Here is a 23444-nt window from a genome sequence, read left to right as displayed (position 1 = left end):
ACGCGAGGCTCACACCTGTAATCCCAGCCCTGCAGGAGGCCCAGGTGCGAGGATTGGCCCCAGGAGTTCCAGACCAGCCTGGGCAACATAGGAGCTCCCATCTCTACAAAACATTAAAAAATGACCCAGGCCATGGTGGTGCACACCTCTAGCCCCAGCTACTTGGGAGGCCGAGGCAGGAGGATCCTGAGTGCAGGTGTTGGAGGCTGCACTGAGCTGTGATCACACCACTGCACCCCAGCCTGGGAGACACAGTGAGACCCTGTCTCTAAAAGAAAGAAAGAAAAGTAGGATCTTTGCAGATGCCTTCAGGTTAAAATAAGGTCGTGAGGTTGTCCTGGAGTAGGGTGGGCCCAAACCCCACAGGGGAGGCCAGGTGAGGACGGCGGCCAAGGTGGGGGCACTGGCGGCTTCCAGGGGTGGGAGGGACCCTGGAGCAGATTCTCCCCAGAACACCTGGAGGGACCAGCTTGGCCGGCGCCTTGATCTCAGACGTTTGGCCTCCATGACCGAGACGATACATTTGTGTTGCTTTCGGGGACCGAGTTTTGGGGTGATCTGTTGTAGCAGGTGGGAGACACTCACACACCTGGGGCTAGGGGCCAGAGACCCAGCTGGGACCCGTCACCCATCAGCTCCTGTGGGCGAGGATTCCCGCCCAGTCTCTGAGGCGGTTCACGTGGGCCCAGCGGGAGGCCACGGGGTTCCTATTTGTTCTTTGCCGCTTAATTCCCTGGGAGTGGAAAAGGCTGCGGGCCGCTGCCTGTGCCCTGGGCCGTGCCGGGCCTGTGTGTGGGTCGTGGTTTCTGCAACGGTGTCGGCCTCACTCGAGTGAGTCACGGTGGATGGGGAGGCCATGGTGGGTGGCTCTGGGCAGGGATGTCTGGGCTCAGCGGGTGCCGTGGAGGGGCCCTCGTCCCAGGCCTTGCTCTCGGGGGCTTCTCCCCATCCCGGGTCTTCCTGGATTCTTGGGTATTTGCCGGTAGTTTCTCCTGATGCCCCGGACGCCTCCTGACCTCGATGGGTGCCCTGACAGCCCCGCCCTGTATCTCAGAACCAGGTGCAAGGTGGCACGGCGGGTGCAAGGTGGCACGGCGGGTGCAAGGTGGCACAGCGGCCACTTCCCAGATCGGGTCCAGCGAGGTGGGGAGGGTCGGGGAGGGCCCGGGGCATCCGACTCGGGGTGGGGGGCCTGGCTCGACCCCTGTACCCCAGCCCTGTGGGGCATCAGCTAAGGCCAAGGTGGGAAGGAGAGGGGAGGCGCCAGCCCGTCCACCGGGAACGCGTGTGCAGAACGTGAGGCCTGACGCTCCAGGGGCCGAACGCACGAGAAACCAATCAATCAATGTCAGAGTGAGAAGCGTCCAGTGCAGGAGGCTGACCCTGCAGTTCTTTCGGGATCTTGTGCCCAGAGGGGCGGCTCGAGTCTGCCGGGGGCCCCTAGAGCCTCTTGAGATGTCCAGGGTCCGGGTCAGAGGCCGCCTCGGCCCAGTGGCTCAGTCTGTCCTCTCCCCGCAGGCTCCTTCGAGAGCAGTGGATCCGCGCCAAGTACGAGCGACAGGAGTTCATCTACCCCGAGAAGCAGGAGCCCTACTCGGCAGGTGAGGCCGCCCGGGTGGGGCGGGGCCTCCCAGCTCCCTCCCCCCCGTCTCCCTCCCCCCGTCTCCCTCCCCCTGTCTGCCTCCCCCCGTCTCCCTCCCCCCGTCTGCCTCCCCCCATCTGCCTCCCCCCATCTCCCTCCCCCTCCCCATCTCCCTCCCTCTCCCCAGCTCTCCTCCCCAGCTCTCCCACCCACCCCCACCTGACTGTCTCTGTTTTTCTCCCCTCCACCCTCTCTCTCCTGTCTCTTTAGCTCTCTGTGTCTGTTTCTCTCCCTCTCCATGTCTGTCTCTCATCCTTCCTCTGTTTCTTTCCCTCTGTTTTTGTGTCCTTCTATCTCTGTCTCCATCTCTTTGTCTCCCTCTCTCTGTCTCTTCCTCCTTCCCTCCCTCCCTTTCGCGTGGGCAGAGTCATTATTAACCTGGGTAACACGCTCATGGATTTGAACCCGCATCCCCGGACACCCCCGGACCTGTTTTGCCCTCTGAGCGGGGTGACTGGGGGCTTGGGGTCCCCACAGCTGTCTACAGCCCAGCCCTGAAGGAGTAGGGGGCATGGGGGACCCGGTGGGGCCGTGGCTGGCCCCTCTGCTGGTGGTAGACACGCACTTCCATTCCGGGGTGGCCTGCAGGGACCCCTCTCTCGAGCAGTGTGGGCAGGACCCGAGGGCCCGGGTGAGGGGCACGAGGCATCCTCTGTGTGGCGACACCGTGCTGCAGGTGGGGAGGGTGCAGCCCGGGCCTGTGGCCTCCACCTCCCCTGGGCCTGCCTGGGTGCCATGGGGGCCCTCAGGGCGGCAGAGACATCCAGGCAGCGTCTTTGGAGCTTCATGGGCTGGCGGGGCTGTGGAGGTGGGAGCTGGGAGGCAGTGCCGTGGGGGCCTGGGAGGCCAGCCCACCCCAGCCTCGGTCTCCCCACCCCAGCCTCGGTCTCCCCACCCCAGCCTCGGTCTCCCCACCCCAGCCTCGGTCTCCCCAGTGCTGCCCAAGCCTTAGGCTGTGCCTCCCAGTAGCTCCCAACTCCTGCTTCTCCTTGCATCTCATTTAAACCCTGGGGCTTTGAGTCGGAGCCCCCAGCTGGGTGGGCCGGCTTCCTCCTGCTGGCTGCTCTGTGTGAGGTGGGCTCGGGGACTGGGGGCCTTTTTTCCCCAGGGCAGCTGGGCATCTGCACGCTGGAGCTTCCTGGGTGCCCCTTCCTCCACCGTGTCGACAGACAGGGAAACCAAGGCAAGCCTAGCCCTAGGGCCTGGTTCTGAACGTCAGCACGGGCGGGGCGGGGTCCAGAGGCCGGACAGGGATGTTTGGTGGTGCTGGGCATGGCCATGTGAGCTCCTCGCAGGGAGGAAGCAGCCCCCAGGGCCCGGACCTTCAACCCCAGCACTGCCCCAACTGCCCTTGTGTAAAAGAGAGGCTGCCCTGGAATGGCGGAACATGAGGTCAGGCGCCGTGTCTCATGCCTATAATCCCAGCACTTTGAGAGGCCAAGGCAGGAGGATCGCTGGTGGTTAGACAAGCCTGGGCAACATTGTAAGATGCCCTCCCTTTAAAGAAAGAAAAAATTAGCTGGATATGGTGGCACTACCTGTAGTCCCAGCTACTCGGGAGGCTGAGGCAGGAGCAGCCCTTATGTGCAGGAGTTTGAGGCTACGGTGAGCTGTGTTTGCATGATTGCACTCCAGCCCGGGTGACACAACAAGACTCTGTCTTAAAAAAAAGAAAAAAGGGGCCGGGCACAGTGGCTCATGCCTGTGGTTCCAGCACTTTGGGAGGCTGAGGCAGGCGGATCCCTTGCAGTCAGCATGTTTGAGACCAGCCTGGCCAACACGGTGAAACCCCGTCTCTACTAAAAATGCAAAAATGAGCTGTGCGTGGTTGGTGCACGCCTGTAATCCCAGCACTTTATGGAGGTCAAGGCAGGCAGATCACCTGATCTCAAGAGTTCAAGACCAGCCTGAGCAATGTGGCGAAACCCCATGTTGCTCATTCTTTGGACTCTACCAAAAAATGCAAAATTAGCTGGGCGTAGCTGGCGCACATCTGTGGTTCCAGCTGCTTGGGAGACTGAGGTGGGAGGATCTCTTGAGCCTGGGAGGCAGAGGCTGCAGTGGGCCAAGTTTGCACCACTACACTCCAGCCTGGACGTCAGAGCGAGAGTATATCTGTAAAAAGAAGAATCGTATTTGTGAATCTCACCCCAAGAATAAAAGAGCACCTTGGGAGGCTGAGGCGGGCGGGTGGATCACTTGAGACCAGGAGTTCGAAACCAATCTGGTCAACGGGGCAAACTGTTTCTACTAAAAAATACAAAAATTAGCCGGGTGCGGTGGCAGGTGCCTGTAATCCCAGCTACTCAGCAGGCTGATGCAGGAGAATCGCTTGAACCTGGAAGGCGGAGGTTGCAATGAGCTGAGATTGCGCCTCTGCACTCCAGCCTGGGCGACAGAGCAAAACTCTGTCTCAAAATATGTCAAAGAGAGGCAGCCCTGAAATGGCTGAACACAGTCCTGGCATTGTAGGTGGGTTCATGGAGGAGCCCCTAAACCCCAATGCTCCAACCCCTCCTGGCCCTCCCTGGTAGAGCTGGCACTGCGCCCCCCTCCCGTGCACCTCCCTGGGTTCTGTCAGGATCATGGATTTTCTCCCAGGAGCGGCACGGGGTGAGCAGGGGTGACCGGTGGGAGGCTGCCCCAGGCCTGAGCAAGGCACCTCCCGAGGTCAGGCTGGGGTCTCATGCAGCAGCCCTGTCAGCTCTGCCCTCCTCCAGGGCGGCTGCTGCCCCCCCCAACCCCCACTTGGCACACAGCCGGCCTGTGCAGGCATTGATTCAATTACTGTCCACCCAGACAGCAATTTCCTCCTCTCCTAAGAATCCCTGTGTGTGTGAGGGAGCAAGAAAGATCAGGGGCTGAACACGCAGGTACCTAGGCCTGCTCAGCGCCCAGCACACCCCTCCTCCACTCCTGCCTGAAACCCACAAAGAATCACCCCAGAGCCCCTCTGTTTCCCTTGGCAGAAACATCTTAGTAATTTGTAGCAAGGTGGCATGTGACCTCATTTCAGAGGCAGGTGTGGGCTGGGCTGGCATGACCACGGGACTGAGTTTTGTGTCTGTTTTTGTATCAGAACCCTCTGGTTGTAAAGGATGGAAAATCCAACTTGGTGTGAGCAAAACTGGAAATGGATTGGCTGGAATAACAGCGCTGGCTTCAGGCACAGCTTGATCTAGGGGTTTAGTCAGTGTTGTTGGGACCTGGTTTCAGCACCTCCACCTTCTAGTTCTGCGTCTCTGGGTTGGCACCAACCCTCCTGGTGGCCACCTCCTTCGGCGAGTTTGGGTTTTACATCCCTGCTCTCCCAGGCTGCCGGGAAAGGTCAGCTGTGGCTCACAGAAGTGTTGGGAAAAGTCCCTGTCTCATCAGCTCTGACCCGTCGGGCCCGGGATGTGACTTGGGAGACGTGGTGCCCTAGGTGGCATGCCTGCCTCTGGCCCCTGGAGTGGCCCTTCTGGGGAAGATGGGGTCTGGGTTCCAGAAGTGGGGGTGCATGCAGGTGGCAGACAGCGTCTGGTGGGCAGTGGGCGCAGGTTCTGCAGGCAGGTGGCAGACAATGTCTGGTGGGCAGTGGGTGCAGGTTCTGCAGGCAGGTGGCAGACAGCGTCTCATGGGCAGTGGGCGTGTGTTCTGCAGGCGGGTGGCAGACAGCGTCTCGTGGGCAGTGGGCGTGTGTTCTGCAGGCGGGTGGCAGACAGCGTCTCGTGGGCAGTGGGTGCGGGTTCTGGGTTCTGCAGGTGGGTGGCAGCATCTCGTGGGCAGTGGGCACGGGTTCTGCAGGCGGGTGGCAGACAGCGTCTCGTGGGCAGTGGGTGCGGGTTCTGCAGGCGGGTGGCAGACAGCGTCTTGTAGGCAGTGGGCGTGGGTTCTGCAGGCGGGTGGCAGTTGGGCAGTGGGCGCGGGTGCTGGGTTCTGCAGGCGTATTTGGGTGTCACTGGGCTTAGGGCCAGGAGGTGGTGACAGCGCTGGTGACCCAAGACGCCTCCCGCCCCAGGCCCAAGGCTGCCCCACTGGAATCCCGCTCCCCGCCTTTGCTGTTGTCTGAGATGTTCCCTTGAGAGCATTTGAGATGAGCTAAAGCCTCCTGTTGTGACCCTCGGGCAGGGGTCAGGGAGGGAGAGGCCTCCCAGCAGGGTGGAGTCGGGGCAGAGGTTTTCAGGCACACGCTGGCTCACAGGGTCAGAGCCGGAGGCCTTGGCCTTGCCTGCCGGCCTCTGAAGCCCACGCTGAGTAAACGGCCGCTTCTCATACCAGGCCTGGCGGGGCGGCCACGTCCACATCCACAGCGCCAGGCTCATGATCTGCCTGTGGAGACCAGGCCCCGTGGGCTGCGCCCTCTGTTCTCTCCCCTGGACAGGTGTGAGGATGGTGGGGAGGTGCACAGGTGTGAGTGCAGGGCTGGCCCTTTGTGAAGGTGCCGTGAGTGCCGTGGCCAGGCGTTACCTGGCAGCAGTGTGGCAGCGTCTTGCGGAGGGCACGGGGTCGTAGACTGCGGCTGCTCCAGAGTGTGGCTGCTGTCTCGCTAAGCACAGGAACGCTCAGGTGAGGCTGGAGAGCTCAGAGCAGGTCCATGGAGGTGGGACCAGGGCCAAGGGTGTAAAGCTGCAGGGAGGGCATGGGGAGCCCGAGCCGAGGGGAAGGCTCCCGTCCCTCCAGAGCGGCTGCTGCCTGTGGCTCCCTCAGAGCCTGCTCAGGGTCCCGTGCATTGCTTTTGGAGGCTGCAGGCAGTCCTGGGAGCTGAGGCCTGAGGCTGCAGCTGGGAGTGCTGGGGCCCCTCCTGTCCCACCAGGTCTGCTTTCCACTGCAGGGTCATTGATGTTGAAGGTGGTGTCTGGACGTGCCCTCCCTGGAAGAGAAACTTTCTCACACCGGAAGGGGGGCGTAGGAGACTTCCAGACCTTTCCTCGGCCTCCTCCCTCCCAGGCAGGTGGGCGACCTTCAGTGCTGGCCTTGTCTCCAGAGGTCTCGTTACCTCTGAGCACCAGCTCCCCAGGCCTCTGGGGGCTCCTGTTGAGTGGATAAGACCCCAGGCCCTCACCTCTGCTCCCACTAAAGGTCCGGGGGCTGCAGCCACTGGCAGCACGGAGGCCTTTAACCCAGCATTCCTATTCCATCCTGTTTTTTTTGTTTTTGTTTTTTTTTGAGACGGAGTCTAGCTCTGTTGCCCAGGCTGGAGTGCAGTGGTGCAATCTCAGCTCACTGCAACCTCCACCTCCTGGGTTCAAGTGATTCTCCTACCTCATCCTCCTGTGTAGCTGGGATTACAGGTGTGCACCACCACGCCCAGCTAATTTTTCTGTTTTTTTTTTTTAATAGAGATGGGGTTTCACCATGTTGGCCAGGCTGGTCTCGAACTCCTGACCTCGTGATCTGCCTGCCTCGGCCTCCCAAAGTGCTGGGATTGCAGGCGTGAGCCACCACGCCCGGCCCCATCTTGTTTCTTTAAGTTTGTTGCTACCGAGAATGCTACCACTGCCTCCTCCTCACTTGCCATTCCCACCCTTCCCCACAGGGCCCTGAAAGTCATAGGAACAGAATCCCAGGTGTCTGCAGGCCCTGAGGGCGTGGGTCTGTCCCTGCCTCCGCCAAGGCCTTTGCCACCCTTGGGCCACGGCACCTTCCAGGTTGCACAGGAGGCACCAGGCACGTCAGCCAGAGGGCCTCGGGCCCCAGAGCCCCGGCTGCAGGGAGGCTGCTGGGATCCCAGGGACCCAGAGGTGCCTGAGCTGTATGGCCCTGTGCTCAGGTCCCACTGACAGCCACCTGCTCAGGGCAGGGCTCACCCCTCCTTGAAGCCTCCCCTCTACCCTGCCCCTGCACCCTGGTCCGTAGGCACGAAGGCCTGGCCACTTCAGACGGTCAAGTGCCTGGGGAGCAGCAGGCAGTGACTGTCGGTGCTCCAGACTGCTGTCTCTGGGTGCTGCACAGGGTGGGGTTCCAGGGCCCTGTGAGACGCCCTGCTTGTCTCCTTGTGTGTTCAGGGGCTCCAGGGCACCTCTGCCACAGACCTAGCTTCCCGCCGCTATTTGGAACCCCAGGTCCTGCCCGTTGCTGGGTGGATGAGGGAGCAGGTGTCCATCTGGTGCTCAGGGTTAGACCTCAGGGACCCCCCGAACCTCCCCACGGCCCCCACCCTGAGGCCGTGTCTGGGTGGGTGCAGCAGCAGGAGAGGGCATGTCCTGTCTGGGCGCCCCGCAGCCAGAGCCCCCTGCCCAGGGCCCCAGGGCCAGTTGGCAGTTCCCGAGCCTCCCCAACCCCTCGCAGAGCGCGCTGGGGATTCCCGGCAGCGCTTCCTGCCCTGCTCCCTGGGTTTGCCACAAGAGCGCTTTCTCACGGCAGCCGCGACACCTCACAACCACAGGGAAATACAGAAGTCCCTGCGGCAGGGCCCAGGAGGAAGGGGAAGCTCGGGGCTTGGGAAGGGCCTGCCACACCCCAACCGCATGTTGGCCAGGTGAGGCCTGGGCCAGGCGGCTCCCACTCTGCACAGAGGAGTGGCTGCAGGTCTGCCCCGAATGAGCCAGAACCAGGAACTCCCAGAGGCTGCGCTACGCCCGGTGCCCACAGCCTGCACCTTGGCTGTGGGTGGAAACGGTCGGGTTGTTCTCACAGGGCGGGGGCCCCAGGTGTCCTGTGTGTGGGCCACGCCACCCAGGGTCCACGGCTGAGGAAGCGGGAGCCCCGCTCCATCCCTCTGTTAGGGCACCCAAAAGGAAGGATCACCACCGGGCTTTTCTGAAGGAGTTTTGTTTGTTTTTCCTGCTTTGTTGGCCAGGCTGCGGTGCAGTGGTGCAGTGTCAGCTCACCGCAACGTCCACCTCCCAGGTTCCCGCCATTCTCCTGCCTCAGCCTCCTGAGTAGCTGGGACTACAGGCGCCCCCCACCAGGCCCGGCTAATTTTTATATCTTTAGCAGAGCAGGATTTCATCACGTTGGCCAGGATGGTCTAGAACTCCTGACCTCAGGTGACCCGCCTGCCTCGGCCTCCCAAAGTGCTGAGATTATAGGCATGAGCCACTACACCTGGCCTCTGAAGGACCTTTTAATGGCTAAAGCTGGAGTAATTTGAGCAACAAAAGGAAGATGGTATAAGAGGATTATAACCCAGGGAGCAAGGTACACGCCCCCAAGTCCAGAGACATATACATAAAGAATGGAATAAGTGAAGAGAAAGGGGAGGGCTGGGCGCGGTGGCTCACGCCTGTAATCCCAGCACTTGGGGAGGCCGAGGCGGGTAGATCACAAGGTCAGGAGATCGAGACCATCCTGGCTAACACGGTGAAACCCCATTTCTACTAAAAATACCAAAAAATTAGCCAGGCCTGGTGGCAGGCACCTGTAGTCCCAGCTGCTGGGGAGGCTGAGGCAGGAGAATGGCGTGAACCCGGGAGGTGGAGCTTGCAGTGAGCTGAGATTGCACCACTGCACTCCAGCCTGGGTGACATAGCAAGACTCTGTCTCAAACAAACAAAAAAAAGAAGGCCAGCAGCCGTTGCACATGAATTCCAGTTAATACAAAAGAAGGCCGGGCGCCGGGGCTCACGCCTGTCATTGCAGCACTTTGGGAGGCCGAGGTGGGAGTATTGCTTGAGCCAGGAGTTCAAGACCAGCCTGGGCAACGTGGGGAGACTCCGTCTCAAGAAAAAGTTTAATAATTAGCTGGGCATGGAGGCACCTGTGGTCCCAGCTACTCGGGAGACTGAGGTGGGAGGATGGTCTGAGCCCAGGAGGTCAAGATTGCAGTGAGCTGTGATTGCACCACTGCCCTCCAGCCACAGAGAGAGACCTTGTCTTAAAATATATATAAACAGGCCAGGCGCGGTAGCTCCAGCTACTCAGGAGGCTGAGACAGGAGAATCGCTTGAACCTGGGAACTGGAGGTTGCAGTGAGCCGAGATCTCACCATTGCGCTCCAAGCTGGGCGACAGCGAGACTCCGTATCAAAATAAAATAAATGCAAGAGAAGTGAGGGAAGCAGAAACGCCCCGAGGTGCACCCTGCAGTAATCCGTGGCAGGGAAGCCCCTCTGTGGCCACTGTGTCTCCCCAAGATGCTCTTTGACGACAAAGGACCAGGGGGAGAAACCCTTGGTGTCAGTGCATAGCGGAAGCGTGCGCCGCTGTGGCCCCAGGTGAACCTCAACCCACTGAACCAGCAAGGCTCCCCCACCCTCTGCGCCGCCTCCCTCGGCCAAGGTCATGGCGTGGGGACGCGCCGCACCCCTCCCCCAGATGTGGGGGTTTATCCTTGTGTCTGAGCCAGCCTTGCCCCCCTGCCTGCCCCGGGGGGTGACCCTGGTGACAGCTGCTCCCACCCCGCGCTAGCCCTGCCTTGGGCCGCAGCCTCAATGGCAGCTTTCACAGGGGCCTGGACAATGCCGCATGTTGTCCTGAGGGCCAGGCCCTGGCCTCGCTGAGACGTGGGGCTTCCTGTTCTAGGCTCCGGACCCCGTGCTCCTGTCGGAGCTTCTGTGGTTCCCCCTGCGGCTCAGGACGGCCCCTCCTGGTGGTACCAGGCAGGGATGGGCCGACCGTTGCCCTAAATGTCACGGGGCAGACAGAGCCCAGGAGGGGGCTGGGGCTGTGCACGAGGTCTGGGGCCTCGGTTTCCCTGTCCATATAGTGGGGACGATGGTGTGCGGTACGAGGGCGTTACTGGGATCATCACCAGACGTTCCTTGCAGGCAGTGCGAGGCCTTAGGTGGCCCATGAGGGGACGGGTGTTTGGGGCCTGGCCAGAGGTGGTAGGGCTGCCCCATTGCCCCTCCCTGGGTGGGTGTCAACTCCTGGCCCTCCGCGGGACTCCTGCCCCCTTCCTGGCCCTCCGCGGGACTTCTGCCCCCTTCCTGGCCCTCCGCGGGACTCCTGCCCCCATGTTTGTCTTATAGGAGTCAGGGTTCACTGTTCTTGGGCACTGGGGCCCCTGTGTGGGGGCCTCAGGGTTTGGGGCTTGGGAAGGGGGTACCCTGGGGCTGACCTGGCCCTGAGGGCGGCCCCTCCTGCAGCCTGGGCAGTCTGGCGGGGATGGGGGCATCTACACGTCACTCTGGGCAGGAAGGTGCTGTGGAAACTGTGAACCCGTGTGTGAGTGGGGGAGTCTCTCCAGGCCTGTCGGGGGCCAGGCCCCGTGCTGGGGGCTGTATGAGAACAGGAACAGTGTGAGAGCTGACCCCAGGGGCCCTCACCCCCGCTCTGGCCTCACCCCTGGGAGCAGGGGAGCCTGCCTGTCCTGGCTGTTTGGAGAGAGAGCCCCACGCAGGGTGAAGCTGGGACCTGGAGCCCTCCACAGGATATGGCCGCTGGTTCTCAGCCTCTGCTGGCCCCAGACGCACCAGCCTGGAGAAGGTGCATTAATGGGTCGGAGAGCTTGGGTGGACGGGCCGGGCAGGGAGAGACGGAGCCCTGTGCAGGCTCACGGAGGAGGCCTTCGACTCTAAGGCCTTGCCCAGCAAGGAGACACTGCTCTGCCATGAGCTCCGGTGTTCGCCTCCTGGGGGAGGGCAGGAGCCACTAGGACCCAAAGGCCGGAAGCCAGGTCCAGGCCCTTCACAGGGACGGCCGGGGTGCAGTGATCAGGGCCTTGGCCCCGTTCTCAGAGGCCACCCATCCATGGTGCACCCCTCCCTGTGGAAGGCCAGAGGCGCCATGAGATACGGGGACCCAGTTCTCACCCCAGAGGGCCCACCACCCTGTGAGCTGTCACTCAGAGCAGGGCCACGTGCTTCCCTGCCCCAGTTTACGAGATAATTAGCATATAAATCACATACGTCAGGTGTGATTTACATCTACTTTGCATATCCTATTTAGAGTACAGTTCCAGCTCTGACAAATCCAAGACCCAGCAGTCTCGGGCCAGGTGTGGGGCTCAGGCTGCAACCCCAGCACGGTGGGAGGAGAGGGAGGAGGGTCACCTGAGGTCAGAAGTTCGAGACCAGCCTGGGCAACGCAGTGTGCTCCCATCTCTACAAAAAAAATACAAAACTTAGCCGGGTGTGGTGGCATGCATCTGTGGTCCCAGCTACTTGGGAGGCCAAGGCTGGAGGATCACTTGAGCCTGGAAGGTCAAGGCTGCAGTGAGCTGTGATAGCGCCCCTGCACTCCAACCTGGGTGGGGGGGAAAAAAAAAAAAAGACTGAGCCTCGTAAACGGGTGTGGGCTTTATGTGAAGGCTGTTCCTGTTTCCTCGGATTTCACTTCTCTCTGAGGCATGTGATGTGCACACTTCACCGTGGTGGAAGAAACAGCCTGGCTGCTTTCCAGGGACTGGGCACCTTACGTCCCCACGGGCAGCGTGGAAGGGCCGGCGTCCCCGCCCACAGTTGGGCGCGTGTGTGTGTGTGTACGCGCGCATTGGTTTGGTTTTGCCGTTCTTGTGGGTCATGGAGATGCTGAGAATCTTTCCTGCTCTTAGCCATGCAGTGGGCGGAAGGGCTCCTCAGAGGCGTCTGAGCAGGGCATGGGGTGTGGACTGAACCCAGCCCCCACAGGTGGGACAAGACCTGGCACACAGTGGGACGGGCACACAGTAGGGCCTGGTGTGCAGTGGGACCCCCCACCCCACACAATAGGACCCAGCACACAGTGGGACCAGCTCACAGCAGGGCCCGGCACACAGTAGGGCCTGGCACACAGTAGGTGTTTGATAAATGCTGGTTGAGTCCTCTGGTCTCTGCCCCAGGACTCATGAGTCCTTTAGGAGAAAATGGCCATTTCTGGCCGCAGCGCACCTGACTGTCCAGGATGCTGCCGTGGGAGGGGCTGCTCTGTGGGGGAGAAGCCCCGTCTCACTGGCTGTTGCTGGCGCCGACAGGGGGCTGCAGACCCCTGAGGTCCTGGCCCTCCCCAGCGAGGCCAAGGGGCTGGCCAGGCATGGGGCGAGCAGAGGCTCAGCCTGAGGTCTGGACTAGGCGTGGGGCGAGTCCGGGATCGTGGCCAGCGCCGTCCTGAAATACACTCCTGCGCCGTCACTGCCCCTGGAATGCGGCGTCCTGGCGCCTGCTGTCGGGAGGACCGGGGTTCCCCCTGGCGTCTGGACCCCGAGAACGCTGGAGCTGCCGCGCGCGTGCCAGGGGGCAGTGGCCTCCCGGACCCCGCGGCCTGCGTGCTTCCCAGAGCACTGCTGCCACCAGCTGGGCGCGGCGGGCATGGCAGGGGCGCGTCCCCACCCTGTGGCCTCCCGAGCCCGGTTGCTGGAAGGGGCCCCCGCTGTGTCCTGGGCAGGGGTCTGTGGAGCCAACACACTGGACCCAGCCAGCTCCAGCCCCCGTGGGTGAGGTGGCCCGAACTTGTCTGCATCGGTGACACGGACACGCACACCTTGGAGGCTCCCCAGGGTGTACACAAGGCTGTGAGCGGCAGGCCGGGAAGTGCCGCTGGGCCTGCTGCTGCGATGCCACCCTGGGCACTTCTTGGCGTCCACCCTCAGCCACCAAGCGCCGCGTCCAGAGAGGTCCTGATGCCAGAGGCAGAGCTGTGCCTGGGCAGGGGCTCACTGAGTCAACAGGCGTTCTGAGCAGCCCTGTTTGGGCCTGAGGGACACTGGTGGCCTCGCTGTCACAGCGAGAAGCAGGAGAAGGGGGTTCTTCCATGGGAAGGGGGTTCCTGGCTGCTGCTGTGCGCACGGGGCTGGGGCATCAGCCTTGCACAGGCTTGGGAGGAAGGGAGCTCCAGGCAGTGTGGGGAGCAGGCCCCGTCTGGCACCATCCAAGACAGCCCAGGCCCCCTCCCCGATGGCGCCAGCTGTCCCCTCCCCGACTCCAGGCGTTTTATGGCATCTCAGCAGAGAAAATAGTCCCTGGTCTCTGTCTCTGGTGTCGGGATGGGGCCGGGGAGGGGACGCCGGGGAGCAGGGGATTTGATGGTCAGGGCTGACGGGCGGTGTCTGGAATCTGAGCTGGCTGAGGCTCTGTCTGGCCTGTTGGCTGCTGCAGGGGGCTGTTTAGCCCTACCTGGAGCCTGCAGCCCCCTCGCGTCCCTATAGCACAGGCCAGCAGCCCCCGCCCTCAGATGAGCCCTCGAGGGGCTCCCAGGCCACGTGGCAGGACAGGATGCTGTCCCCAGCAAGTGCTCTCTGAAGTCACTGCGGGGTCACTGCGGGGTCACGGACAGGCGCACGAACGCTCAGACGGTCCCACGACCCTGGGAGGGGCCCACGGACACTCGGCAGACGGCCCCGTGACCCCGGGAGAGGTAGCGCCCACTGAGGACGCCCTCGACCCTGGCCACAGAGCTGCTGCCGATGGCGGGACCTGCACGCGACCCAAGGCCTGGCAGACGGAGCCCAGGACACAGATGCTGCCAGCCATGTGCTGTCGGGGCGGGAGAGCCAGGGCCATAGAAGAACCTGCATCTGAGTCCATAGGAGAAAGGACAGGCAACGATGGGAACCACGGACAGGGAGCGGAAGTGGGAGCGGGGCCTGGGGGGATGGGAACGCCCCTCTGAGTGGCTGCACGTGGGTCACTGACCACAGCTCAGTGACGTGAAGCCACACGCGTTTATTCTCCCAGCTCTGGCAGTCAGAGCTCTAGGATGATCCCATGGGCTTGAGGCTCGGGGTGGGCAGAGCTGGTTCTGGGCTCAGGGCGGGTCCTCTGCCCTCTCCCCGGCGCTCCTGGGCTCTGGGGCCCCCCTCCGGCCTCGGTTTCCACAGCCACGTCCCCTTCCCTCCTGTCCTCGTGTCTCTGCCTCCCCCCCCCCCCCCCCCCCGAGCCCCCCCCCCCCCCCCCACCCCCCCCCCCCGGCGGGGGGGTGTCCCCTAAAAGGGGGGGGGGGTTTGGGTTTTGGCCCCCGGGGGGGGGGGGGGGGGGATGTCTGGGCCACTTTTCTGTGGCTGTGTGGTGTGCATGAGGCCACAGGTGGAGACGAGGGCTTGGGCTGGGCTCCCCTCAGATGAGCTTTCCTGAGAAAAGAGGCGATGGCACCACCTGGACCCGGCAGCTGCGGACGGCTGAGGGAGGGGGGAGGAGGCCAGCCTGGTCCTCTCCCGGGCAGCATGAGGTTGGACCCAGCCCTGCCTCTGCCCATGGCGGCTCTGGCCATGCCCACCCAGGGTGGGGAGGGTCCCCGGGGGCCAGTAAAGGATAGCTGGTTGGAGTCCCACTCGTCCAGGCCCTCCTCGGGCTGGCTTGGGCCAGGGTTGCAGCCACCAGCCCTGGTCCACTGTCATATCCCCTCACCAACCATCCACCATCATCATCTGGCCCATGTCCCCCGTGTCCCCTCTCCCCCAACCGTCTTCCCCCGTGTCCCCTCTCCCCCATCTCCCCTGTGTTCCCTCACCCCCGGGTCCCGTCTTCCCCCGTGTCCCCTCTCCCCCATCTCCCCTGTGTTCCCTCACCCCCGGGTCCCGTCTTCCCCCATGTCCCCTCTCCCACTGTCTTCTCTCCCCCATGTCCCCTCTCCCGTCTGTCTCCCCTATGTCCCCTCTCCCCCATCCACCATCACCCCTCGTGTCACCTCTCCCCCATCCACCGTCACCCCTCGTTTCCCCTCTCCCCATCCACCATCACCCGTGTCCCCTCTCCCCCATCCACCGTCACCCCTCGTGTCCCCTCTCCCCCATCCACCGTCACGCCTCGTGTCCCCTCTCCCCCACAGGGTACCGTGAGGGCTTTCTCTGGAAGCGTGGCCGGGACAACGGGCAGTTTTTAAGCCGGAAGTTCGTGCTGACAGAACGAGAGGGTGCCCTGAAGTATTTCAACAGAAATGATGTGAGCCAGACACAGGGGTGGGGTAGGGGCCTTTCCCGGGTCAGCATCCTGGCCTCCCACACTGGGGCCTGTGGTGGCCGCGTCCATCCTCAGCTGCCCTCCCTGCTGCCCCCTGCCCCGATGGGGACACTCCAGGAGAACCGGCCTGTGATGGGCTGTGAGCCTCTGTGTGCCGGCCCCCGCGTCTCCCAGGGTGGGGCAGCTGAGGCTTTCCAGGAGCCTGGGTGGCCAGGCAGGGCCCCCTGAACTCAGGCCCAGCCGTGGGAGGGGGAGAACCTAGTCACTGGGCCCCTCTGGAGCCAGCCAGGACCCCAGAAAGCCCCCAGCTTTCCTGGAGGTACCCTGGGGAGACTGGCCCGGGACAGGACAAACTCATTGGCAAGAACAGCGGGGTCTCCACAAGGTGGCCCCGGGGCCGTGGGCTGATGGTCAGAAGCACCCGCCTGAGCTGTGTCGGGCACTGGCTGGAGGTGGGCTGGTGGCTGGGGCCTGCCCCCGTGGGAGCCGCCGTGCCGTGTGGGGCCCGGGCTGCCCCTGGGGAGGGAGGCCCAGTGTCTGATGTCAAATGCCACCTGCACAGTGTCGTTGAGTCCCCATCACCCCGGGAGTGAGGTGCTGTTACCTTCTGCTTACAGACTGGGAGGCCTCAGAGAGGTTAAGTAACTTGCCCAAAGCCACACAGCATAGCAGGTGTGCCACCAGCACCCACAGGGCCCACCCTTCCTGCTCCCTCGAGCTTGGACGGCGGCCCGTGAGGTGCTCAGACCCCACCCCTTCCCAGGCCAAGGAGCCCAAGGCCGTGATGAAGATCGAGCACCTGAATGCCACCTTCCAGCCGGCCAAGATCGGCCACCCTCACGGCCTGCAGGTCACCTACCTGAAGGACAACAGCACACGCAACATCTTCATCTACCACGAGGACGGGAAGGTGGGCGCTGGCGGACACTCGGGCCTGGGTGGCGCAGGAGGGCGGGCACTTGGGCTGGGTGCTACAGCAAGGTGGGTGCTTAGTGTGGGAAGGTGGGTGCTTGGACGGTATGGGAGGGTAAGCACTTGGGCTGGGCAGTGTGGGAAGGCGGGCACTCGGCCTGGTGCCGTGGAAGGGTAGGCACTTGGGCTAGGCGGCATGAGAAGGCGGGAACTCGGGCTGGGCAGCGTGGGAAGGTGGGTGCTTGGATGTGTGGGAGGACGGGCACCGGGTGGGCAGCATGGGAAGACAGGTGCAGGAAGGCAGGTTCCCGGGGCCGGGCTGCCCAGGAACTGGATTACCACGCTGTCTCTGGGGCCACCAGCTTGGCCCCATCAGTGCGGGCTGCCAGCTTGGGCTAGAGGATCCACCACCTGCATAGTGCCCAGAGGGGGCCTTGGGGGGAACTGGGTTCCTACGGGGAGGAGAAGGGGACAGCAGCTGGCTCTGGGGCTGGTTTGGGCAGTGTTCCTTTGGCCGCCCTTGGTGTGGCGGCGGGGAGGGCGGGTGCACCCCGCATCTCTGGAGGGCTTGGTGGGGGGAACCCAGGTGAAACTCCCACACAAGCTTTTGTCTTTGGGCCAGGCTGCAGGGGCCCAGCGGTGGGCCCAGCCTCTTTGCTGCTTAGCTTCTCATTTCTACTTTTATCACACGTCTGTGTGCACACGGTCTAAAGCGATAAATCATTCCTCAGTCTTGAGAAACATAAGTTTGAGGCCCCTCCTAACCCCCGTTGGGAATTTGTCCCCATATCCAAAAATAACCTGCCGGTGTCGCTGCAGATTTACCCACTTTAGGCACCATCTGACAACTTCCCACGTGGAAGGAGAGGTTCCAGCTCTTTCCATCCCCTCCCACGTGCCCGTGCCCGTCCCCTGCCCACCATGCTCCGCTGGCATCTGCCCCTGGGGTTGTTGGGGGGCCGACGTCGGGTGCAGCCCCTGGCCTCAGAGCATGCTGTGATCACTTTTCCCACAGCAAGCGGCTGTGTTCCTTGCCGCAGTTGACCATGTGCTGCCGCAGACCCTCCACAGACTGTTGTCTCTGGAGGCAGTCGGGCACCAGGAACCTGCGACTCCCACGGCCTGGAGATCTCGCTCCTGCAGCCTCGTCTCTTTCCCGGGTGGACCCCTGCTGCCCGGGTCCCACGTCTTTTTGGTTTACTTACTCCTCTTGGTAGAAGTGATGTGCCTGGAAGGAAAGTGGTCACCTGGCACCTTGGAATGTGGCACCTTGGACTGGGGCTAGATATAGAATTCTAGGTTGGAGTTAATTCTCCTGCTAATTCTGAAGGCTTTGCACCACAGACTCCTCCCTCCCAGTACGTCTGTCCCGGGGTTTTGAAATTCTCCGATGCCGTGCTGGGTACAGGCCCAGGGTGGCCCTTCCAGTCCAGTCACTGGTTTCCATGAGGTCAGGGGTTGCTTTCTTATCTAATAATTTCCTCCCTCCACTTTTCCTGTTCTCATTTTCTGAAACTCCTGTTATTGAGATATTGGCGCTCTTAAACTGGTTCATTTTTCTTCTACTTTCTGGGAAATTTCTTCAGCTTTTTCTCCAACACTGTATTGAGGGTTTTGTTTCTGTTTTCATGCATTTACTTTTTCAGAGAGCCTTTGGTTCTTGGAGTATTTATTTTTCTTTTTATTTATTTATCTTTTTGAGATTCAGTCTTGCTGTGTTGCCCAGGCTGGAGTGCAATGGTACGATCTCAGCTCACTGCAACCTCTGCCTCTGGGTTCAAGTGATTTTCCTGCCTCAGCCTCCCAACCTCCCAAGTAGCTGGGACTATAGGCGTGCACCACCACGCCCAGGCAATTTTTTTTTCCTTTTTGAGGCAGCGTTTCGCTCGTCGCCCAGGCTGGAGTGCAATGGTGCAATCTCGGCTCACTGCAACCTTTGCCTTCCTGGTTCAAGTGACTCTCCTGCCTCAGCCTCCCGAGTAGCTGGGATTACAGGCATGCGCCACCACACCTAGCTAATGTTGTTTTTTTAGTAGAGACGGGGTGTCTCCATGTTGGTCAGGCTGGTCTCGAACTCCCGACCTCAGGTAATCCGTCTGCCTCGGCCTCCCAAAGTGCTGGGATTACAGGTGTCAGCCACCGCGCCCAGCTGCAATTTTTGTTTTAGTAGAGACCGGGTTTCACCATGTTGGTCAGGCTGGTGTCCAACTCCTGACCTCAAGTGATCCACCCGCCTCTGCCTCCCAAAGCGCTGGGATTACAGGAGTGAGCCACCGCGCCTAGCTGAGTATTCCTTTTTGAAACGCTTGTTTTTGGTTCGTGATTGTGGTATCTTATTAACGTTAATTTTTGAAGCTTTCTTATCCCTGAAAAATGTTTGTCTTCTGCGTTGCTGCCCGTGTGATCTGCTGTGTTCCCTGGGAGAAATCTTTCCCAGGTATCCTGGAATCTGGGCAGGTCGGATCCTCCAAAGATAATTCCCCCCGCCCAGGGCAGACGCTTGGCCCCCAGCTGTGGGAGCTGAGGGAGTTTCCGCTACGGCCTGCAGGGTCACAGAGCTCCAGCCAGGAGTGCACCAGGCATGCCTCGTCTGCCCGGAGCCCCAGAGTCGGCTCCATCTCCTGCTGGGGGAAAAGGGGCGATTTTCCAACCAGTTCTCCTGCTTAGAGCCCCCTCCATGTGAATTCCCAAGGCCTTTGGGGCAAGTGTGGTGTGGACGGGTTCAGCTTCCTCTACGAGGAGGGAGGGCGCGGCCAATGGGGTGGGGCGGGCCAGAGGAACGGGGTGGGAGGGGGAAGGAGTGGAGGCGGGGCCTCGGGCTGGTTGGTGGTGTGGGCGTGGCTGGTGGGCGTGGCCTACGAGGAAGGGTCACAGGAGGAAAGCAGCAGGGCTGGAGGCCTATGAGGGGCAGTCGGGGTGGGTGGGGCTTTGCTGGGTGTGGGGCCACTGGAAGAGGGCAGGGCAATCCCACTGCTGTGGGAGGAGCCTGGGGCCGCACCATCCTCCAGCTGGTGCTGGGCCAGGTGCCCGCTGGAGAAGCCGTGACTGGATTGGTCCAGTGCTGGGGGCTTTGCCTGCGGGACAAAACTCAAGGCCAAAGGGGCTGGGGAGAGGCCTGAGGAGGGATGGGGCTCCCTGGCTCTTCCTGGCCCTTCCTGGCCAGGAGACGGTGCAGCCAAGAGTGGAGATGGGCACCTTCCCAGAGGTCACCAGCTCCAGGCTGTAGGCTGAACAGGAGGCCTGGGGCCCAGGTTATAAGGTCATGGGGCCAAGGGTCTGGGCAGACCCCAGGAGGGGCACTGGGTCTGGGGGCGGGGGACAGCTAGGCTGAAGTCTAGACCCAAAGGGACCCGACGTGGGGCTGGGTGCCAGGCCTGGGCTTATGGGCCCTCTGTTCCAGGGTGCTGGCCCACCCCACGCTCTCCAGAGGACCAGGGCGGCTCCCTGGAGAGCAGTTCTGCCCTCTGCCCACTCTCGGTAGGGGCCACAGCTCCAAGGGCGTTTATAAACAGATGAGCCTCCCAAGACTTGCATGAGCTACAAAATAAGGATCTTCATAAAAATAACACCATCCGAAAGGAAGGCAGGTTGGCCCAGGCCCCAGGCCCCAGGCCCCAGGCCCCAGCAGCACCAGGGCCAGAGAGTGAGCTTGGATGGCAGCCCTCGACCCAGCCCAGCCCAGCCCATCCCAGCCCAGCCCATCCCAGCCCATCCCAGCCCATCCCAGCCCTTCAGCCCTTCAGCCCTTCAGCCCTTCTCAGGACTTTGCTGGGGGAGGCTGCACCTGCCCTCCCGCAGAGGGGCAGCCCCTGTGTAGCAGCCCCTGTGTAGCAGTGCGGGCCCAGGGGCCAGGCCTGCGGCAGGACTGCTGGGAGCTGAGGTGCTGGGGAGGAGGAAGGGGATGGGCTCTGGGGGAAGCAGCCCCTCTGTGGAGACCCCAGGCCTGCAGCCTCCTCAGCACAAGCCTGTGCCCGCCTTTGCCCCCAGGAGATTGTGGACTGGTTCAATGCACTCCGAGCTGCCCGCTTCCACTACCTGCAGGTGGCATTCCCGGGGGCCAGCGACGCAGATGTGAGTGGCGGCCCTGCGGTCAGCTCCAGGGTGGACAGGGGTGGTAGGGTGGACAGGGGTGGTGGGGTGGGGGGTGGACGGAGCCCTCGTGGCCTGAGTCTGGGATGACGTTGAGGGTGGGCCTGGGACTGGCCAAGGGCTCACCCTGAAGTGCCTACAGCCCTCCTGCCTCACTCTAGAACTTCAGCTCAGCTAAAGGGGAAAGGGGCAGGGAAGGGGTGGCAAGCAGAGGCAGAAACATGGATCCTGCAGAGGCTGAGCCGGGCCTGGGCCCTGTCCGGGGGACCCGGGGTGAGGGGAGCACGGAGGGGCACAGCCAGGGAGGGGCTCGGCCTGAGCTGCACTTCTGAGGCCCCCCGCCCGGTGTGTCCTGCCCCAGCTGGTGCCAAAGCTCTCCAGGAACTACCTGAAGGAAGGCTACATGGAGAAGACGGGGCCCAAGGTGCGTGTGCCGCCCGTGCGGCCTGGGGTGCGCCATGGTGGGTCTCCGACTGAAGCGAAGCGGGCCTTCCCAGCTGCCGCCTGTGTTTTAAACTGGTGTCTGGTGGGTCCTCACGGCCCCTTGTCTGTGCCTGGCCGGGGTCCCCGCAGACCTGGGCCACCGTCCTAGGCTTTGGTTAGACCCTCCCCGCCCGCTCAGTCCGACCAGCTTCCTCACCCACGGGACTGTGCACCCGCGCGGCCAGGGGCCCACATCTTGCCACTGCCTGAGGCATGACGTGGGAGACACAAACCCCGGGAGTCTTAGTGGTCCCAGAGGAGAAGTGCAGGTGTGAGGGCTCGTGAGTGAGGCCTGGACCCCCATCTGGGGCCAGGGAGGGCTGGGGGACCTGGAGGAGCAAGAGGGAGGTGCCATGTGGAGACTGGAGGACCGGCGTGTGCAGAGGCCTCGTGTGGCGTGGCCAGCGGCAGGCGTGAGTGGAGGTGACTGGCCCGGGCCCTGCCCTCAGAGGTGTGCCGTGGTCAGCTGGATGCAAGGGCCTGCCTTGGCCGACCTGCCAGTCACGGGCCTTCTCTGACCCACAGCAAACGGAAGGCTTCCGGAAGCGCTGGTTCACCATGGATGACCGCAGGCTCATGTACTTCAAAGACCCCCTGGTAAGGAGGAGCTGTGGCCCCGGCCCGGCCCGGCCCTGGCCAGCATGGGAGGGCAGCTCACTGGCTGGGGCTGCCAGATGCGTGACAGAAGGGTGGGTGCCTCCAGAGTCCTGGCCTGTGTGAAGCAGGGCTGGGAGGGACATGGCTCTGAGTGAAGCGCGGCTGGAAGGGACACGGCCCCGCCTCCAGTGCGGTCCCCACCCACAGGACGCCTTCGCCCGAGGGGAAGTCTTCATTGGCAGCAAGGAGAGTGGCTACACGGTACTGCATGGGTTCCCACCGTCCACCCAGGGCCACCACTGGCCACATGGCATCACCATCGTCACGCCTGACCGCAAGTTTCTGTTTGCCTGCGAGACGGAGTCCGACCAGAGGGAGTGGGTGGCGGCCTTCCAGAAGGCGGTGGACAGGCCCATGCTACCCCAGGAGTACGCAGGTGAGGGGGGCAGGCGGCCGGCGGGCTGGAAGGGCTCCCAGCTCCCTGCGGCTCTGACAGCACTGGACCCTGTTCCGTTGCAGTGGAGGCGCACTTCAAGCATAAACCTTAGCGAGTGCGGCCGGAGGCCCACGGACACTGGACTCACTGTGGCTGGACAGAGGGGACCCGTGGATGGGGGGCTCCAGCGTCCTGAGGCTACCCGGCCCCACCTGCTCCTCAGGGCAGCCCGGCGCGGCCAGGTAGGGCCCAAGCCTCAGCTTCCAGGATGCTTCTCTGGAACCTCAAGGCAGGCAGCCCAGGCCCTGGGCCTGACCTCTAACCCCGTCATGCTGCTGCTGACCACACCCAGCCAACCTGCCCCTCCATGACCCGGGGCCCCCTTTTCTCCACGGCCCAGTCTGGCTCCGGAGCTCAGACACAGCCCCCAGGAGCCGCCCACCACGGCTGAGGGAACTTCCAGGCCTCGGCACCGAGCCCTGCTTGGGGCCAGCACGGTGGGCAGCTGCCGGCCGCTGGGGACTGGGCCCTGCTCGCATGCTGCCCCGCCCTCCCCCCACCTCCACGACTATTTATTGAGCGCCTGTTGTGTGTCACGGGGCCATGGGGGCCGTGGGGTGTTTGGGTGGATTGTCCACATAGGTCCCGGCCCCTGCCTGGGCTGGAGTTGCCACAGGCTGTGCCCCTGGTCCTCACCTGGAGGGGCCACCAGGCTGCCGTCCCACCACACATGGCCTCTGGGCCCAGCACGGTGCTCACCGACAGTGGTGTTTGAACCCTTGGGGACGATGGCCTGGGCCGCACTGAGGTCACCAGAGACAGGAGTGGCCCTGGGGGCCCCGGGCACTGTCGCGCTTGCTGCTGGAGGCCCAGCCGTGTATTTATTTCTCACCTATCTCCTTCCTGCCAAGGCAGGCCGGGCTTCAGGGCTCCGGGGCTCCTCTTGTGTGGGGCATACAAGTGGAGGCGTCTGCAGGTCACCTGGGGGGCCCAGCCCTCTCCCAGCCTTGCCTGGCTGAGCTGTGTTCCAGGGGAGCCCTGGACAAGCCCTCATAGGCAGGAAGGGGGTTTCTGAGGCCGGGCATCCGCTGCCCCGTGTCGCATCCTGGAATAAAGTGTGGCTCTGGCATGGTTCCAGCTGTGTGTCCGAGGATGGAGTGGGGAGGAGGTTGGGCTGGGAACACGTGGCCCTGCCTCCCTGGCTTCAAGAGAATCTTTGTCTGCTCCCAGGGACCTGACAGGGCCCTCGCTCCCTGAGGTTTGGAGGGAGGACGCGGTGTCTGAGCTGGTCACAGCGCCATGCTCCTTGTACACGGGAGACGGTCCCCACCTGAGGTGCTCCCCAGCACCCCTTCCCCAGGTGCCTCCATCTGAGGCCTGCCAGGCAGTTCCTGGACAGAGCCCACAGCCTGAAAGACAAGCCCAGCTCAGCATGAAGGAGTGTGGGGGATGCATCCCGGGTCGGGGGTCCCCTGTGCCTGCCAGCGCCCCCCACCCCCCAAATGCTGGCCCCTCAGCCCTCACATACAACATGCTGAATCCCACTTCTC

The 23444-nt window shown here is 62.8% G+C and overlaps 1 protein-coding gene across 3 annotated transcripts in view; it reads left to right on the top strand.

The window, feature by feature from the left end:
• The window catches only part of ADAP1 (ArfGAP with dual PH domains 1), a 56241-nt gene extending 33218 nt beyond the window's left edge, over positions 1-23023 (top strand). For 2 of the 3 annotated variants that reach the window (XM_058434360.1, XM_032145873.2), the window contains exons 4-11: positions 1519-1601; positions 15247-15359; positions 16141-16287; positions 20277-20360; positions 20740-20802; positions 21387-21458; positions 21666-21894; positions 21978-23023. In XM_058434360.1, the coding sequence (XP_058290343.1) occupies positions 1519-1601; positions 15247-15359; positions 16141-16287; positions 20277-20360; positions 20740-20802; positions 21387-21458; positions 21666-21894; positions 21978-22006 (820 nt within the window). In that variant the 3' untranslated portion in view covers positions 22007-23023. The remainder of the gene's footprint in view (positions 1-1518; positions 1602-15246; positions 15360-16140; positions 16288-20276; positions 20361-20739; positions 20803-21386; positions 21459-21665; positions 21895-21977) is intronic. The other variant, XM_032145875.2, reaches the window with a different exon arrangement.
• Positions 23024-23444: the final 421 nt, after the last annotated feature.

Source organism: Hylobates moloch, unplaced genomic scaffold (genome assembly GCF_009828535.3).
Source record: "Hylobates moloch isolate HMO894 unplaced genomic scaffold, HMol_V3 SCAFFOLD_24, whole genome shotgun sequence".
NCBI classification, from domain to species: Eukaryota; Metazoa; Chordata; class Mammalia; order Primates; family Hylobatidae; genus Hylobates; species Hylobates moloch.
Note: the sequence above shows the minus strand (reverse complement) of the source record. Positions and strands in the feature narration are given on the sequence as shown.